Source organism: Hypanus sabinus, chromosome 12 (assembly GCF_030144855.1).
Source record: "Hypanus sabinus isolate sHypSab1 chromosome 12, sHypSab1.hap1, whole genome shotgun sequence".
Classification (NCBI taxonomy): Eukaryota; Metazoa; Chordata; class Chondrichthyes; order Myliobatiformes; family Dasyatidae; genus Hypanus; species Hypanus sabinus.
This window is the reverse complement of record NC_082717.1, coordinates 83,456,418-83,474,927: the sequence shown is the minus strand read 5'-3', so window position 1 is coordinate 83,474,927 and position 18,510 is coordinate 83,456,418. Positions and strand designations below refer to the sequence as shown.

The window sequence follows — 18,510 nt, the reverse complement described above, 5'->3', positions numbered from 1 at the left end:
TACTGCACAGGATCGAAAGAAGCTGCAGAAGGTTGTAAATTTAGTCGGCTCCATCTTGGGTACCAGCCTACAAAGTACCCAGGACATCTTCAAGGAGCGGTGTTTCAGAAAGGCAGCGTCCATAATTAAGGACCTCCAGTACCCAGGGCATGCCCTTTTCTCAATGTTACGATCCGGTAGGAGGTACAGAAGCCTGAAGGCACACACTCAGCGATTCAGGAACAGCTTCTTCCCTTCTGCCATCCGATTCCTGAACCCGTGAACACTATCTCACTTTTTTAATATGTACTATTTCTGCTTTTGCATGATTTTTAATCTATTCAATATATGTATACTGTAATTAATTAACTCTTCTATATTATGTATTGTATTGAACTGCTGCTGCTAAGTTAACAAATTTCACGACACACGCTGGTGATGATAAACCTGATTCGGGTTTATAAACATGACAGCACAGTGGTGCCGCTGTAAAACCACTTTCTCATACAAGGGTTCCAGGCCTTTTTTACGCTGTGGACCATGCCATTAAGCAAGGGGTCAGTGGACCCCAGTTTGGGCACCCGTGATCTCATTGCTCCTGCAAACTGGCTTCAGTCCCAACTCTGTTGGTTTTCCATGTTCTCCCTGTTATCACGTTAGTTCTCCCAAGAGCTCCTGTTTCCTTTCACACTCCAAAATGTATGGGCTGGAAGGTCAACTGGCCCTCAGTCCACAGGTGAGTGATAAGAGCCCGCTGGGGAATTGATGATAATAGAACATAGAATAGTACAGCACTTTACAGGCCCTTTGGCCCACAATGTTGTGCCGACTCTTAAACCCTGCCTCCCATATATCCCCCCACCTTAAATTCCTCCATATACCTGTCTAGTAGTCTCTTAAACTTCACTAGTGTATCTGCCTCCACCACTGACTCAGGCAGTGCATTCCACGCACCAACCACTCTCTGAGTAAAAAACCTTCCTCTAATATCCCCCTTGAACTTCCCTCCCCTTACCTTAAAGCCATGTCCTCTTGTACTGAGCAGTGGTGCCCTGGGGAAGAGGCGTTGGCTGTCCACTGTACTGTATCTATTCCCCCTAATAATGGTGTGGAAAATACTCATTGGGGTTACCCCATGAGCCAGTATGGAAATAGGAACCATTTCCCAACAATATAAAAAATATGACTGTCTGAAACTGTACTGGACCTTATAGTGTTGCTCTTGCTTATGGTATAAATGTGCCACAGATCTCCCTCGTCTTGCCGAAGAACGAGTCACGAAGACTGGTCCCTGGATTTTGTAAATACTATTGGTTTATTGACACCGTGGAGGTGTTGGTCCGCTTACAGCGTAGGTACAGCGATCAATGCACGATTCATGTAAATAACTCCTTACTTTCTTTTGGGAATGTATAAAAGGCATGGGCTGACTGTGCCACTCCGGTTGTCGAGGAAAGCCCTCTTTGTGTGGAGGAAGAGCACGCCGCGTGTAGCGCTGCTCCCGCCCTGTAGGGGAAACATTGCGCCGAGTTTCGCCAGCGCCGCCCCATCGCCGTCTGGCTCAACACTGCGGCTGCACCCAGGAAGCTCCCGGCGACCGTGCGCTGCCTCCTCGGCTCGACACCATGAAGGCCATCATTCAGAGGGTCGCAAAGGCCAGTGTGACAGGTCAGTCCGGGTTGGGGCACGGGCTGAGGAATAAAGAAGGATTTCCCTCGCGTTGTGTGGCATTCCCCATGCAGGGCAGCGTTCGTGTCTGCTGGCTCATTACCAGCGATGTTCCTCAAACGTAGGACTCCTTCCGTATGTGTGCAGCCCCCAGCCCAAAGCTTATTAATCCCCAGCACGAGAAAATACTACACAGAAGGCGGAAGCGGGTCGTGAGACGGGGGAAGATTCGCAGCCAGGGGCTCCGTGCTAAATAGGTTGGGATCTGCATTCTCCTGCGCAGTACTGTGCACACTTTGAAATTTTACCCAATCGGCCACCCCAATTCTGTGCAAGGGGCTTATCGAATTATTCCTCACCTAACCCACGATTTCGTCCTCGTGATATGCGTCCAGGCAATCTATTGTGCAAGTGGACATTGTGGGAATATTTCATGCTGCTTGTTATTGAGGTTCCGGTGGAAGCAGACTCCGTGTTCGCGAATGAAAATTGTCCACAGACGTGTGGGGTGAATCATTTTGGATTCCCAACCCCTGACATGGCTGGCTTGTGAATGCAGCGTGTTTACTCTTCTCAGCATTTGACAGATTAGGCCGTTGTGCTGTTTGTATACGACAGTCGATGAATGGTGTTTAAAAACTTCCCGTGTTGGTGCTTGGTTGATATTGCGCGGTCTAAACTTGAGGGGGAAAAAATGAAACCCGCCTCCCTCCTCTTTGTGCTCTGTGAACATTCTGAACGGCTAATGAGGTGTGTTCACATCTGTAATGAAGGGGTTGTGGTGGCTGAGCGGGGATCTGGGGAAGATTATTTTTTTACCCAGAGGGTGACTGGAATCTGGAAATCTCTGCTTGATGGGGATAGATACTTTGACAACACATAAAAAGCCTCTGGACTAGCAGCCTGAAAAGCCGAGGTGCAATTGGCGGTAAATGAGATTGATATTGATGGTAGTTGATAGCCGAGATGGATGTAGAGGGCCTGTTTCAGACCCATTGGACCCAGTGGCTCCAACTCTCATAGAGAGCAGCTTGGTAATGTCCAGATTTTTTTTCTTGGCACAGATGGAGGATTACAATGGATAACCTATTTCTTTTCTGATCTGCCATGGCATTAGTTATGCCCATCCAAAAGAACCTCCTTCACTCAGGACAGCAGTCTGTCAGCATTGCACTGGAGCTGCACTCCAGCTTGTCTCAAATCTTTTGGAGATGGACCTGGCCACAGTCTTCTGACTCTGAGGCAACAGCTGACACCTAATCTAGATGTAATGTGGAGGGTCTGACTCGGGAAACAGGCTGAAATGTGCACCCCTGCGTTTGAAACTGATGGTCACTTTGTGGCCACAGGAGACCAAACCTGGACAGAATTTTATCCACAGAACTATTTGGTTCAGGCAGATGGCTCTGATAAACTGTCGGAATTTAATGCTCATTTACAGATAGGTCTAGAAGCGTTGAGTTTGTTGATTAAAAGTTATCATCCTGATTAGTTACCATGGGAATTTGTAATAATCAGTCAAGTTGGAGGAGGCAGCTACTGATCCTAATTCATGTGGCTTTGATAGGGATGGGAATGAAGTAATAGTTTAAACAAGATTCCTGGGGAATCAGGCCATTTGTGCTCCCCGCAATGCTGTGGATGATGAGATGAGGGGGACGAGTGGTTATGTTGGAAAGAGTGTAGATAATTCAGTGGGACGGCAGAACAGGGAGTAATTGTGAATACACAGTGGTCATAACCTGGGCTCACTTTCATTCTGAATGCTGTTGCTCACTTTCATTGTTGGCACGAGTTGTGTCTTCTCTGCGCACCGGATGTTTGTTTGTTTTTAATGGGTTCTTCTGGGTTTCCTGGTTTGTGGCTGCCTGTTGGGAGAGAAATCGCAAGGTTGTATAATGTACACGTACTTTGATAATAAATGTACTCTGAGCTTCAAAGAACAGTGTACTTAATAAAGGAGAAGGCTGTAAGAATCATTTGAAGTACTCATGGTGGTTCAGGTGAATCGGGAGAGAAGGTGGAGATTCTCTGACGGTTAAATAAATGTTAAATTTGGCTCTACTAATGATATTCTCATCCTGATGGAGCATAACCATACTACTGCTTTAAAGCAAGCTATATATATATATATATATATATATACCAATATTAATTTACACTCTGATAACTCCCACCCCGTTTTTGATCTGATGATGGTGTTAACTTTGTAATAAAAGCAAGAATTGGCTGTGGATGTGTGTGTTAAATCATAGCTTGATCTTTCATCTACTTTCCCTTTTGTTGGTAGGATGTTGGAATAGGAGATGAGACCTGTAGAATTCCATGTGCATTTGCCCATTGATATTTTAATGAGGGAGTTGTAGAGTCACACAGCACAGAAACAGGCCCTTTGGTCCATCTTGTCCTTGCCAAAATGTTATTCTGACTTGTCCCATTAACCAGCACCCGGACCATAGCCTTCCATACCCCTCCCATCTACGTACTTAATCCAAATTTCACTTAAGTGTTGAAGTTGAACCCACGTCTACCACTTACACTGGCAGCTCGTTTCACACTAACAACCCCCCCCCCCCCCCGAGTCAGGAAGTTTCCCCTCATGTTCCCCTTAAACATGTCACCTTTCACCCTTATCCTACGCCCTCTAGTTTAAGTCTCACCCATCCTCAGTGGAAAAAACAGTTGCATTCACCCCGTCTGTACCCCTCATAACTCTGCATACCTCTGTCAAATCAGCCCTCATTCTCCTGTGCTTCGGGGATTAAAGTCCCAACCTTATTCAACCTTTCCCTGAAAGTCAGATCTTCAAGTTCCAGCAAAATCCCGGAGCTCCATGGATTTGAAGCATCCTTGATGAAGGAGTACTGATATAGGTCCAATATGGGCTGAATGGGAGGTTTCTGTGCTAAGGTTTTGCATGTACCTGCTGCTGCTGTCGTATTGGCTGGTAGAGGCTGGAAGTTGCTGTTGGAGAGGCCTTTGGGATTTGTTGCTGTGTGCACAGTGCAGGGATTCAGGAGCTGAGGGTCATTGAGCAAAGGGTAGGAATGCAGATCCTGAGGCCCCACCACCCATTGCTACAGCTGGCTCGGTGCCCGTTGAGTGGGCTTGGGCCTGTTGGAGAAGGGGATGGGTTGGTTAGGCCCTTTCCAGCTTGATGAGTCTGCACTCTAATGATGAGTAGAAGATAGATAAGGCTTGGATTTGTTCTTGGGTCAAAAAAAAAACTAAGGCGATTATCTCTTGTTCAACAAATTGTGACAAAAGGTATTTTTGTCATAATAATTAATTCTTAACTCTTGGTATTCATGGAATCTTACAGCACGGAAACAGGCTCTTTCGACCCAACTCATCCACCATGCTTATCGACGTTAATGTTATTGCCCACATTAGGCCCAATCTCTATCTGCTTTTCCTATCCAAGTACCTGTACAAATGGCTTTTAAACATTGTAATACCTCCTTTGTTATAGATGACCACTGCCCTCTGCATGGAAAAGCTTACCCCTTAGATCTCCTTTACATTTCTCCCCTCTCACCTTAACCTTGTGCCCTCTAACTCCCCTGCCGTGGGAGAAAGACTCTGACTCTATCTATGTCATCAGCAATTGTCTAACTCTTTGTAAGATCGCCTCTCAGCTTCTCATGTTCCATCCTCTCCAGTCTTATATTGCTTAAAGCTGGCAATGGGAGAGTTTTGGGTTGCAGGAATAGCAGATTGGTATCCATTGGGCTGCAAGAATTAAAGTTTGAGGAACATAACAATTGCTCCTCCTTCTGTTGCCTTTCTACAATGTTTCCAGTAGAACTCTTATCACTTCCTCTACACTTCATAACCACTCTGGGATCTTATCTAAGATCCATTACCTATTGTTAGGGGCTAACTGATATATAAGTTTGGGACAAGTTTGTAAAGAGGCCAGCAGTAGGTAGCGGGCCTATAAAAAGTATTCACCCTCCCCCCTTGCAAGTTTTCACATTTTATTGTTTTACAACATTGAATCACAGTAGAGTTAATTTAGCTTTTTTGACACTGATCGAAAGAAAAAGACTTTTGTATCAAAGTAAAAACAGATCTGTGCAAAGTGATCTAAATTAATTTCAACTAGAAAACACAAAATAATTAATTGCGTAAGTATTCACCTCCCCTCTAATATGACACACCAAATCATCACTGGTGCAGCCATATGGTTTTAAAATTCCCATAATTAGTTAAATGAAGATCTGTTTTTGGAGACCTGTCAAGGTGTTTCAATTGATTGTAGTAAAAATACACCTATAATTGGAAGGTCCAACTGCTGGTGAGTCAGTATCCTGGCAAAAACTACACTATGAAGACAAAAGATTATGCCAAGCAACTCTGTGAAAAGTTTATTGAAAAGCACAAGTCAGGAGCTGGATTCAAGAAAATTTCCAAGTCACTGAATATCCCTTGGATATTCAGTGACTTGGAAATTTTCTTGATATCCCTTTTCTTGAATATCCCTTGGATATTCAGTTCAGTCATCAAGAAATGGAAAGAATATGACACAGCTGTAAATCTCTGTAGAGCAGGCTGTTCTCAAAAACTAATGCAAGAAGGGGACTAGTGAAGGAGGCCACCAAGAGACCGGTGACAACTCTGAAGGAGTTACAAGCTTCAGTCCTGAGATGGGAGAGACTGCGCATACAACAGCTGTTGCCCAGGTGCTTTATGGGAGAGTGGCAAAGAGAAAGCCACTGTTGGAAAAAAACTCACGTGATATCTTGGCTAGAGTTTGCCAGAAGGTATGTGGGAGAATCTGGAATCAGCTGGAAGAAGGTTTTATAGTCTGATGAAACCAAAATAGAGCTTTTGGTTTCTGATAGAGCTATCCGACGAAACGCTATGTTTGGCATAAGCCAAACACCACACATCATTAAAAACACACCATCTCTACCGTGAAGCGTGGCTGCATCATGTTGTGGGGATGCAGCAGGCCCTGGAAATCTTGTGAAGATAGAGGGTAAAATGAATGCAGCAAAATACAGGGAAATCCTGGAAGAAAACTTAATGAAGTCTGCAAGAGAACTGTGACTTGGGAGAAGATTTGTTTTCCAGCAAGACAATGACCCCAAGAATAAGGCCAAAGCTACACAGGAATGGCTTAAAAGCAACAAAGTTAATGTCCTGGAGTGACCAAGTCAGAGTCCAGACCTCAATCCCATTGGGAGTTTGTGGCCGGATTTGAAAAGGACTGTTCAGTCATGATCCCCATGCAATCTGACAGAGCTTGAACAATTTTGTAAAGAAGTATGTGGAAAAGTTGTAGTGTCCAGATGTGCAAAGCTGATAGAGACCTGTCCACACAGACTCAAGGCTGTAATTACTGCCAAAGGTGTATCTACTAAAGACTGACATGAAGGGGATGAATACTTATGCAATCAATTATTTTGTGTTTTCTATTTGTAGTTAATTTAGATAACTTTGTAGGGATCTGATTTCACTTTGACACTGAAGAGTCCTTTTCAATTGATCAGTGTCAAAAGAAACATTAAATCCACTGTGATTCAATGTAAAACATGACAACTTCCAAAGGGGCATGAATACTTTTTATAGGCACTGTATATGATTTTAACAGCTCCTCAATTTCCTAAACGCAAGAGATTCTGCAGATGCTGAAAATCCACACACTCACACTCACACACCAGTTGACGTTTTGGGCTGAAAACCTTCTTGATCCTGTCCCAGTCCTGATGAAGGGTCTCTGCCCAAAATGTCAATGGGTTATTCCTTTACATAGATCCTGCCTGAATTTTTTTTTTGTTTTTTAAAAAAAAAGCCTGGTAACAGGCCCTTCCAGTCTGTTGAACAGATGCTGTCCAATTATATCCATATGACCGATTAACCTACTACCCCTTATGTCTTTGGACTGTGGGAGGAAACTAGAGCACCCGGAGGAAACCCGTGCATTCACAGGGGAGAACATACAAACTCCTTACAGACGGCGGTGGGAATTGAACCTGCGTCCCCGGCGCTGTAAAGTGTTGTGCTAACCACTATGATACTGTGTCACTCCTCAATTTCCTGCCATCGCCAAGGATGAACTGACTGCAGACATTGCAGGTCTCCTGTTCATAGACAGCCCTTAGAAGTGTACCATTAAATTGCTGTTCAAAAGATATTTCTGCTTTGATGTGATGTTGAGAATTTTTTTAGTGAGTGTACATTAGAGGGATCAATGGATGATGCCAAGAGTGCAGAATATTCTAGAATCTGCAATAATGGGATTTTTTCAGGAAGGTGGAAAATAACCACAAGGTCAATGAAATGACAATAATTTCTGAGGTTATAATCAGCTGAATACATGGATGTGTGATGTTTAGAAATAGATAAGATGCCAGGCAAGGAGTTGCTCAATCGAAGTGGAGCAAGGGGCTTGCTGATAATTTATGGTTGTGGATAGTGGGCTGGTTCACAGTGGCCATTTGTGGATCAGCAGTGGGGTGCTGCTGGGATCGGAGCTTGGCATGTATGTCCGTGCTGCGGATGAGAAGTGCAGTCTATCCAGGTTTATTAGCACGAAGCTGGCTGGCAGTGTCAGTGGTAAGGAGGCTGCTGACAAACTTTAGGCCCGAGGAAAGCTAAGTGAAAGGTTACGGATGTGGCAGGTGGAACGTGGGTTGGAAAGATGTTGAGGCTATCCGCTTTGGTCAAGAGCACAGTAAAGCATTTTTCAAATGTAAGAGATCGAAGGGCGGGGGCACCCTGGTACACGAGTCACTGAAAAAGAGGCTCAACAATCAAATTGGAAGACCAAGGTTGTGTTACCATTATTGTTTGAGGAATTGAGTACAGAAGTGATGGTATCTTGCATTACGCAGTGCTGGTGTGAGCACATAGAATATCATGCTGGTTTGCCGTCTTACAGAGGATATATCTGTGGCTGAGAGAATGCACCAAAGGTTCGGCATGGTCTCTGGAATTTCGAGTTAAGGAAGCTGTCTGAAACTCCCTGGAGTTGAGGAGATTGAGAGCTGTTCTCATTGAAGCAGACCAGGTCCTTGTATGTTCAGACAGGGTACACGCTGGGATTATGTGACCTCGGACTGAGGCCTTTAGAAACAGGGCTCGCTGTTTAAAATGAAAAGGGCCAATTACTTAGGACAGAGATGAGAAATTTCTTTATGTAGAAGGGAACAAATCTTTGTAATTCTTCATACAAGAGGTTTGTGGGAACTTAATTGCCAAGTATATATAAGCCAAACATCATTAGATTCCTTTGATGCAAAACCAGTCAAGTGTTATGAGGTTATTGCAGGAAAGTGGCACTGAAATCACAGACCTTTTTGGATGGTAGAGCATGTGGGAGGGGCTGATTTACCATGCCTTGTATATTTATTTCTGTTCCAAGAGGACAGCAGGGTGTGTGGAGTTTTAACATAAGAAGAAGGATTTTATTTGGAATAGTGATGTGCCTGGGACAATCTTAACATGGAAAGGTTTTATTTTAATAGGATTGATGGTGGCATTAAAGGGGGAAATCAAATCAAGCAGGTTTATGAAAATGTGAGGAATGCTGGAAATGCTCAGCAGGTCAGGCAGCATCTATAAAGGAAGAAACAGGGCACCAACTGTTCATCTGAACTGAGAAAGGCGAGAAATTGGACATTTTGGGTGCGGTGAAGGGAGAGAGGTGCAGAGAATGAAGGGCATGTCCTATAAACGAGGGAGACTCCTAAATATCGAATGGGGGGGTGGTCTAGGGCATAGCTTCAGAATAGAAGGAAGTCTTCTTTGAACAGATGACAAATCTCTTTTAACTAGAGGGTAGAGTATCTGTGGAATTCATTGCCACAGGCAGCTGTGGAAGCCAAGTCATTGGGTTTATTTAAAGCAAAAGTTGATAGGTTCTTGATTAGTCAGGGCGTCAAAAGTCACGGGGAGAAGTCAAGAGAATGGGGTTGAGAGGGATAATAAATCAGTCATTTTGGGATGATGGAGCTTACTTGATGGGCCAAATGGCCTAATTCTAATCCTGTGTCTTATGGTTTGGTGCTGGCTGAGAGAAAAAAAAGTGAAGCCTTACTCATTTTGTCAGGAGGAGGTATAAAGAGAAAGAGACAAATGAGTTGGAAGAGAGGTGGATGGAATTAAAAAAAGAAATACCTGGAGCTGTTGGAAATCTGAAAGTCCTGGAGGTTTCCGCCAGATCAGGCAATGTCCGTGGGGAGAGGAGTTAATGTTATAGGATGATAATCTTTCACTGGAGGTGGCCAGTTCTGACACAAACTGGAGAAACTGGTTATCTGGAATAGTAGAATTCATCATTGAGTCCTGCGGGCTGTTGTGGCTAAACAGAAGGTGAGGTGGTATCCTTCAAACTTGTGGAGGGCTCTGCTGGAACAGGGCAAGAGGCTGGAGACAGGGATGCCAAAGTGTAAGAGGCTCAGCAGGTCACCTGGAGGGGCAGGGGGCGGAGGCCAGAATAAGAAAGTTGGGGAGGGGGAGGAGTGCAAGGTGACAGGTGAATCCAGGTCAGAGGGTTCCCAACCCTTTTTATGCAGTAGACCCCTACCATTAACCGAGGGGTCTGTGGACCCCAGGTTGAGGGGTGGGGGAAGACAGGAGGGTATGGTGATTCCACCTCCTTCAGCCCTTCACCTATCACACCTCAGCGTCTCCCATCATCCCAGTCCTGATGAAGGGTCACAGCCTGTTTATTTCCTTCCATGGAGATGCCTGACCCGCTGAGTTCCACTAGTATTGTGTGTGTGTTGTTTAAGAATTCCAGCATCTGCAGCATCCAAAATTGGAGGAATGCTTTTCCATGAAGAACAAGATGAAAAGTGGGTGTGGGCAGCCGGAGAGAGCTAGCAACTGCTCTGTTTAAGCAGAGACGTGAATTCATAAAGCAATCTGTTATTCACTACTCTGCTCAGAGATTGGAAAAACTGACTCGCAAGAAAATGCTAAACCTGGAGAGGGAGGGTGGAAGGTGTTCAGAAAGCAAAACCAAATGACAAGTGTGTTAAATTATTCATATTTACAGAGATGGATGTGAATTTAAATGAGATATTTAATAGGTGAAATCCAGCAGCCAGCTGCATCGCCTCATCCAAGCCTACGTCGACTACCAGTTCTCTGAAAATACTACGTGTGCGGTGGTGTGTTGGCTATGTTACACAGTTAGTCAATTGGATTAGTAATGTGGAGGAACAGAGTCCAATCCCTCCAGGATCTAAATTCAATTAGATAAGAATCTGGGATGTGAATGTAGTGACAGTAACCATGACACTGGTAGGTCGTCATAACAACCTGTCCCTTGGGGAGGGATATTTGCTCTCCCTGCCCAGTCTGGCAGAGGTATCCACAATGTGGTTGATTCTTCACTGGTCTTCGGGAAAACCAACACTGTGACTCATTTCAGTGTGTTCAAGGGGCTACTTTGCCATCAGCTTTCAAAGCAGAATTGTTACAGGTTTACCAGAATGTTGCTGGGACTTGAGGGACTGAGCAGGTCAGAACTTTATGCATTGCAGGAAGGGTGATATTATAAAAGGGTGTAAGATTGCAGTCGGGTGAATGCCCGTATGATGAGCATAAGTGAACTGAATCATACCAGCGCACAGATGGAGGGGTTAACTGGAGCAAGTTCGAGCTCAATCAGAAGACATTGTAATGCTGCGTCTTCAAGAATGGGCTTGATTCAAGTAGGGAGTCTGAAGTGGGGGCAGCCAGGAGTGGATCAGCTTGAAACCGCACGCCAGCACTGGAGGGGCAGAAAACTCAGACTGTAGTGGAGGCGAGGTAGGTCAGTCAGAGCAAGGTGAATGGACAAACGGGGCTGGCTGTGAGTTGGGACGCGCCTTTAGGAAGTAGATCGGTTTATGGTAAATGAGTGAATTGGTTTATGTGCTCGTGAGTTAGAAAATACACAATCACACGTACCTCCAGTGCACATCTCTGACAGCCTGAGCTCTCGTCCAGTCTGTGTTCCAACTTCTCACAGAACTCTGCGTTTGTAGGTAACTATAAATTGCCCCTAGAGTAGATAGGGTGGGCAGCTAGTGGCCTTGTGTGAGAGACTAGTTCACTGAAGACTAGGGGGAGTGTGGGGTTGATGAGAATATTCTGAGAGCTGGAATGTGAATTCTGTGGGATAAATGGCCTCCAGTATCACAAGAGAATTGTTCAAGCCCAAAGGGTGATGGAGGCCTGGGAAAAGGTTTCGGTGATGCACGGCCTGGGGCAGATGGAGGTGGAAGCAACTATTTCAAAGTCAAAGCCGAGTGCATTGTCAAAGGTAGGTTCTTGATGAGTAAATGTGTTAAAGAATGTGGGCACATAGCATTAGAATCATAACATTCAGAAGAAAGACATGAACTGTTGAAAGTCAGGATACTTTCAATGGTCCAGTTGCAGTCACGATCTGAATTCATTCTTAGTTGCATCGTGTACTGAGTTTTAGAGCATTCCGATTTAATTTCGGATGCAAGGGGGAGTGAGGAAAATAAGAGAGCATCGCAGAATTTCGTTAGTGAATCAGAACCCTTAATTATTGGCACAGCTTAGAGGCTGACTGTAATGTTATTTAGAGCAGGGTGCAGTGAAAGTCCAGTCTGACCTGAAGCGCTCAGAGTAAGCGGAATACACTCAGTGGCCATTTTATTAGTACCCCCTGTACCTGATAAAATGGCCGCTGGTGTATATTCATGATCTTCTGCTGCTGTTGCCCAACCACTTCAAGGTTTGGTGTGATGTGCCTTAAGAGATACTCTTCTGTACACCACGATTGTAACACATGGTTATTTGAATTCCCTTTGCCTACCTGTGATCTTCAACCAGTCTGGCCATTCTCCTCTGACATCTCTCATTAACAAGGCATTTTCATCCACTCACTGGATGTTTTTTTTTGTTTTGCTTTTTACACCATTCTCTGTAAACTGTTGGGACTGTTGTGCAAGATCAGCAGTTTCTGAGATACTCAAACCTCCCCATCTGGCACCAATGATCATTCCACCGTCAATCACTTGGATCACATTTCTTCCCCATTCTGATGTTTGGTCTAAACAACAACTGAACCTCATGACCATGTCTGCATGCTTTTATGCTTTGAGTTGCTGCTACATGATTGGCTGATTAGATATTTGCATTAATGAGCAGGTATATAGGTGTACCTATTAAAGTGGCCTCTGAATGTATGTGGTAATAAAAAAACACAATACAGTGAGCACGTAAACAATGGAATGGGGTGGAGCATCGTTCTTCATTAGAATCTGACCAATAGGATTTAAAGGGAGGATGGATTAAAGAGTTTAAGGAGAAAAGGAATAGAGTGATGTGTTGAAAGACAAAGGAAAGATGCATAAGCACAGCCTTGTGTAGTTTCTGAGTTTCAATGCCCCTAGGAAATAAAGGGCTAAGAAACACTCACAAGATGTTGGAGGAACTCAGCAGGTCAGGCAGCATCCATGGAAATGAATAAACAGTTGACGTTTTGGGCCGAGACCCTTCCACAGGACTGAAAAGGAGGTTAAAGGGAAGATGACAGAATGTAAAGGTGGGGGTGGGGGGAGTGGGGAATGAGGACAAGCTACAAGGTGGTAGGTGAATCCAGGTGGGTTGTTGAAGGAGGAGTCTGATAGGAGAGGAGAGTGGACCATAGGAGAAAGGGAAGGGGGAGGGAACCCGGGGGAGGTGATATGCAGATGAGAAGAGGTAAAAGGCCTGACTAGGAAATGGAAGAAGGTAATTTTTTTTTAATGGAAGGAGAAATTGATATTCATGCCATCAGGTTGGAGGCTACCCAGACAGAGTATAAGTTTTGCTCGTCTTGGCACAACAGGAGGCCGTGAACTGACATGTTGAAACAGGACTGGGAATCAGAATTAAACTGTTTGGCCGCCAGGAAATTCGGCTTGAGGTGGATGGGGCAGAGGTGCTTGACGAAGTGGTTCCTCAGTTTACGATGGGTGTCGAGGAGGAGCACCAGACACAACAGACAGCTTTGCAGCTGGAGTGTTGCCTCATCTGGAAGGACTGTTTAGTACCCTGAGTGGAGGTGAATGGGCAGGTGTGGTACTGAGGCTGCTTGCTGGGGTAAGTGCCAGGAGGGAGATTAGTCAGGAGAGACGAATGTTCAAATGAGTCACAGGGAGTGATCCCTGTGGAAAGTGGCAGGGGCGTGTAAGGATGTGTTTAGTGATAGGATCCCTTTGGAGATGGCTGAAATTGCGGAGGGTGATGTGTAGGCTCATGAGGTGGTAGGTAAGTCAAGCCCAACTCGTATTATTGTTGAGGTGGCTGGACAATGGAATGAGCACAGAAGTTTGGGAAATGGAGTAGATGCCAGTGAGGGCAGCATCAATGGTAGAGGGAGGGAAACCCTGTTTTTTTTGAAGGAGGACAACACCTCTGATGTCCTGAAAAGGAAAGCCTCAGCCTGGGAACAGGTGCTGCGGAGGCGAAGGAAGTGAGTGAAGGGAATAGCATTTTTACAGGAGACAGGGTGGGAAGAGGTATAGTTGAGACGACTGGGAGTCAGTAGGCTTATAAACATGTTGGTTGACTGTCTCCAAAGATAGCGACAGAGAGATCGAGAAAGGGGAGGGAGATGTCAGAAATAGACCGAGTGAATTTAAGGGCAGGGTGGAAATTAGAGGCAAAATTGACGAGCTTAGCACGGATGCCTGAAACAGAACCAATGCAGTCGTCGATGCACCAGAGGAGGAGTTTGGGGGGTTATTGGGGGGGAGTTTGGGAAATGGGCTGTTCTACGTAGCCACCTGAAGCACCCGTGTTCATGGTTGGAGTTCCAGTCAACCTGGGGTGTAGGACATGACTCTGATGTGGTCCAGTTATAAGTCAGTGTGCTCCTGGAGTTGACAAATGACTTGTCAGTGCAGTACTGGTGTCAGCACTCCCACCATGTACTCGACTGGGAATAAATGTCACAAGCTGTCACACTATTTGGAATATGTTCCTCATTGGGCCACTATACTCCTCCTTAAAACAAATCTAAATGACACAGCACCTTCTGCTCCCACAGGTGTTATGTTCATGAATGGAACACAACAGTGTGTAGGGTTTGTTCTCGGGAGGAAGTGGGAGTTTTTCAGCCGCCGAAGCCGTAGAGAGTGCGGCCCTGGCGTTTCAGAGCGTTCACCGCATCCATGGCAGTGACCGTCTTGCGCTTGGCGTGTTCAGTGTAGGTGACCGCATCCCGGATCACATTCTCCAGGAGGACCTTCAGCACCCCGCGGGTCTCCTCGTAGATCAGACCCGAGATCCGCTTGATGCCGCCACGGCCAGCCAGGCGGCGGGAGGCCGGTTTGGTGATGCCCTGGATGTTATCACGGAGCACCTTACGGTGCCGCTTGGCTCTGCCTTTGCCCAGTCCTTTGCCTCCTTTCCCTCTGCCAGACATGATGCTGCTACAATCAGGTCGCTGCTCAGTGTGTAGGGTTATGACACGGGCCTGTATACTGTGGCGACTCATTTCCTAGCGTATCCGAACCGACTCACAATTAGATAGCCTACGGGGGTTTGCGAGCACAGAGCTTTGGAGCCTCTTCGCCATGGGGGGCCGGTTGACAGAGGCTTAAAAGTGAGGCTGAAGTTTTCGAATAAAGTTTTTTCCTTCGACTGCAGTTACCGACTCCGTGTCGTAATTTTAGCGCTGCGTGTAGCACACCGCTACAATACTCCAATTCCTGCTCTAATTTCAAATGCATCCACAAGCTAGTGATAAAATCCTTCACTCCCTCTATTATTTGTGTCACTTCTCCATAAATATCTATTGAGGCTCCTTGCATGCAGGGCAGTTACGGACCCTCATACCAGTAATTGTTTCCATGTTTGTGTAGAAAGCAGAACGACGCAGAGTCACCATGTGCTGATGGGTGTCAGTGGATCCCATGTGACTCTGTTAAAAGAGAGGCTTGCAATATTAGTGTATTGTCATAGTTTACTTTCAAGAGTTACAGCCTTCCTTTTAACTCCCATTTATTCCCGCTCATCAACACTTTGGTGTCCCTAGTCTCATTGTATTTCTCTCTTTCTGAGATGGTTGTTTCAGTTTATCTTCAGTCTCTTTCCCTGTATTTATACACCTTGCTCCCCGATCATTCTCCCCCTTTTAGCCCAGTAATTATTCAAAAGTGAGTTTGCTAGACTAGACACAGCTAACCCAGGTAATTTGACCTAGCTAATCTCAAGGATTTTTTTAATATACTTCACTCCAGTCTTGTGTCCAACTTTTTTCACCAAATCCTCCTTATCTATACATCTAACCCACATCTGCCGGCAGTATTTGCTTTCCTTGGGGAAGTATGTTGCACATCCTAAATCCACTCAGTGGAAGGGCAATCAAGCTTGCTCATCAGGCAGTTCATTAAGATCCGAAGATGTGAGCCAGTCATTTCCACCGGGCTTCGTGTGGTTAACGAGTACACACAGCCAGGGATAATGGCATGTTCTCTGGCCTTGTGTGCTGGAGGAAGGCGTTTCCTGTGGCACAGATCACGCATTGGTGACAATGAGTGATCTGACAGGAGTTTTTGGAATATTAAGGGAAGTGGTGGATAGGCCAGGGAGAGAGAGAGGAGTTCTTGCTATTCGTTAGGAAGTTTAGGATGAAAAATTAGGGCCAGATTTCTCAAGAGCAAAGTTAGAAGCATTTGTCTGTGCCGAGAGAGGTAGAAGTTTGCAACTCTCTTTGACAAAGAGCAGATAAAATGTTGATTGTTAATTTTAAAACTGAGATTGATAGACTTGTTGGCCAGAGTTATTGAAGGATGGTGGTAAGGAGTAAGATCAGAAAAGGCTGCATTCTGCAATTCAGTTAGTACCAGAGGAGAAAGAGTCACCGCAAGGGAAGTTCAGATAATTGCATGGATAGGAGGAGTATGGAGGCTATGGTCCAGGTGTGGGTCAATGGGAATAACGGTTCAGCATAGACTTAGATGGGCTGCAAGGCCTATTTCTGCACTGTAGTACTTTATGACTGTAACCGTAACCAAGATGATAAAACTTTTTCAGTTCTGTTCACAATGTGTCTCTTTTTGTTTTCAGTTGGCGAGGAGCAAATCAGCTCAATAGGAAGAGGACTGTGTGTACTACTAGGCATCTCTGTAGAGGACACCCAGAAGGACATTGAATACATGTGAGTGCATTAAAAAAACAAGTGCCCTAGTGCCTCAGAAAAAAAGACCTGTTGTTGCAAACCAGAATGATTATTGACCATTAATATTTAACATTGGTAATAGAATATAATGCCACTCAAAGGCTTTCAATTGAAAATGTATTTACTTATTTAAGGTGTCTTCCTCAGCAAGATGTCTTTTTCCTTTCATTTTCCAAAAGAATTCAGTTAACTATCCCACCAGCTGGGTTAACAATTTTGTGTCGTATCGTTTGTTGCTGATGTTCTCAATCAAATTCTTGTTTGTGTGCAAGCCCAGGGGTTCTTTACATTTTCCTTAAGGTGGCTATTTTTTATATATATGTTCTTTGTCTTTAAGCCATTCCTAATAAATAAATGATTGAACCAAAAAGGAACAGATTGAGTAGAAGTCAAAGTTCCTTTACAAACAAGGATTTAAAGTAGGATCATGAGGTTCTGCAGATGCAGAGAAACCAGAGCAAGATGCTGGAAGAACTCAGCAGGTCAGGCAGCATCTGTGGAGAGGAATGAAGAGCTGACATTCCAGGCCGAGACCTTTCCTAAGGAATTTAAAGAGATTTAAAGTTGGCTGCTTTGAACTCACTTACTTTAAATTCATTGAAAAGTCAAAGGAGGGGTGTGTCATATTGACTGGCTTATAAAAACGCTTGGGATGTGGGGATTATCAACAAGGGAATCAATAAACATCCCAGCGATGAGCCACCATCTTCACCTACTGCAGTCGTTCTGGTCGAGGTATTCCTGTGGTGCTGTTGGGTTGCAAGTTCCAGGAGGTAGACTGGTGATTCACTTCCAAGAGAAGATGCTAAGCAAGTTGGAGGGGAACCTTGGCCCCCCTGCCCATGTCGTTCCTGATGGTAATGGTCCTTGATTTGGGGAGCTGATGTCAGAGTAGTCCAAACGCACGTTGTAGACGGTGAACGTTGTAGCCACCGTGCACTTCTGGTGGAGCAAGGAAACGTTCAGGTGGTGGTTGGTGTTCTGTCTTGTCCACGTGCCCGCTCAGTAACATGAGGAACTAGAGGGAGAATTGGACCAGTGTCCTCACAGTGAATGAGAGAATGCCCAGGCATATGATCCAGCTGAAGGTTGGGTTGAGGTATGTAACCCCCTGGGTCGCCTCAGGCTCGCTCAGCTCGTTTCGTCTAGGGGGAGCAGCCTTCGGCCCCGCCAAACTGGGTAATCAGCTGGTGTGGATGCTGTGTGATGTCCCCGCCTCACCTAAAAACAGACAGTACACCATATGCGATTAAATGAGTACAATTTATTAAGGTTACTATAACTAAGTGATTAATAACGATACAGTATATATGAAGGAAAAAAATAAAGAAAAGGCGCCAAACTTATCAAAGTCCAAACCACTTCGTGCACAACCGTTGGAGCTCAATTACTGAAGTCTTCTGGCCACCATTCGATCCCCTCCGAACTCCTCGACTCGCAGTTTAGGACCATCCGAAGTGGTCAACCAAGCACATCTCACTTCATCTCCTCTCCTCGGAGTACCTCCTGGCCTCGGACCCCCGCTTGGGGTCCGTTCCTCGCCAAGCTTACAGCATCGCGTCCTCTCTCTCTCACCCCCTCGCGCCGATCTCCCCAAAAGCCCGTCAACAATAGTTTACAGACTCAGAAGAAAGAACAACATTAATCCCAATTGGTTTACAAAGGAATACAATTCTCGTTATCAGTAAATTTTAACCCAAACAAGCTTCCAGCACTCT

At 45.2% G+C, this 18,510-nt stretch overlaps 1 protein-coding gene across 2 annotated transcripts in view; it reads left to right on the top strand.

The window, feature by feature from the left end:
* Nucleotides 1–1,464: 1,464 nt before the first annotated feature.
* The window catches only part of dtd1 (D-aminoacyl-tRNA deacylase 1), a 167,454-nt gene continuing 150,408 nt past the window's right edge, over nucleotides 1,465–18,510 (top strand). The window contains exons 1-2 of one of the 2 annotated variants that reach the window (XM_059986301.1): nucleotides 1,465–1,647; nucleotides 16,681–16,771. In XM_059986301.1, the coding sequence (XP_059842284.1) occupies nucleotides 1,605–1,647; nucleotides 16,681–16,771 (134 nt within the window). In that variant the 5' untranslated portion in view covers nucleotides 1,465–1,604. The remainder of the gene's footprint in view (nucleotides 1,648–16,680; nucleotides 16,772–18,510) is intronic. The other variant, XM_059986302.1, reaches the window with a different exon arrangement.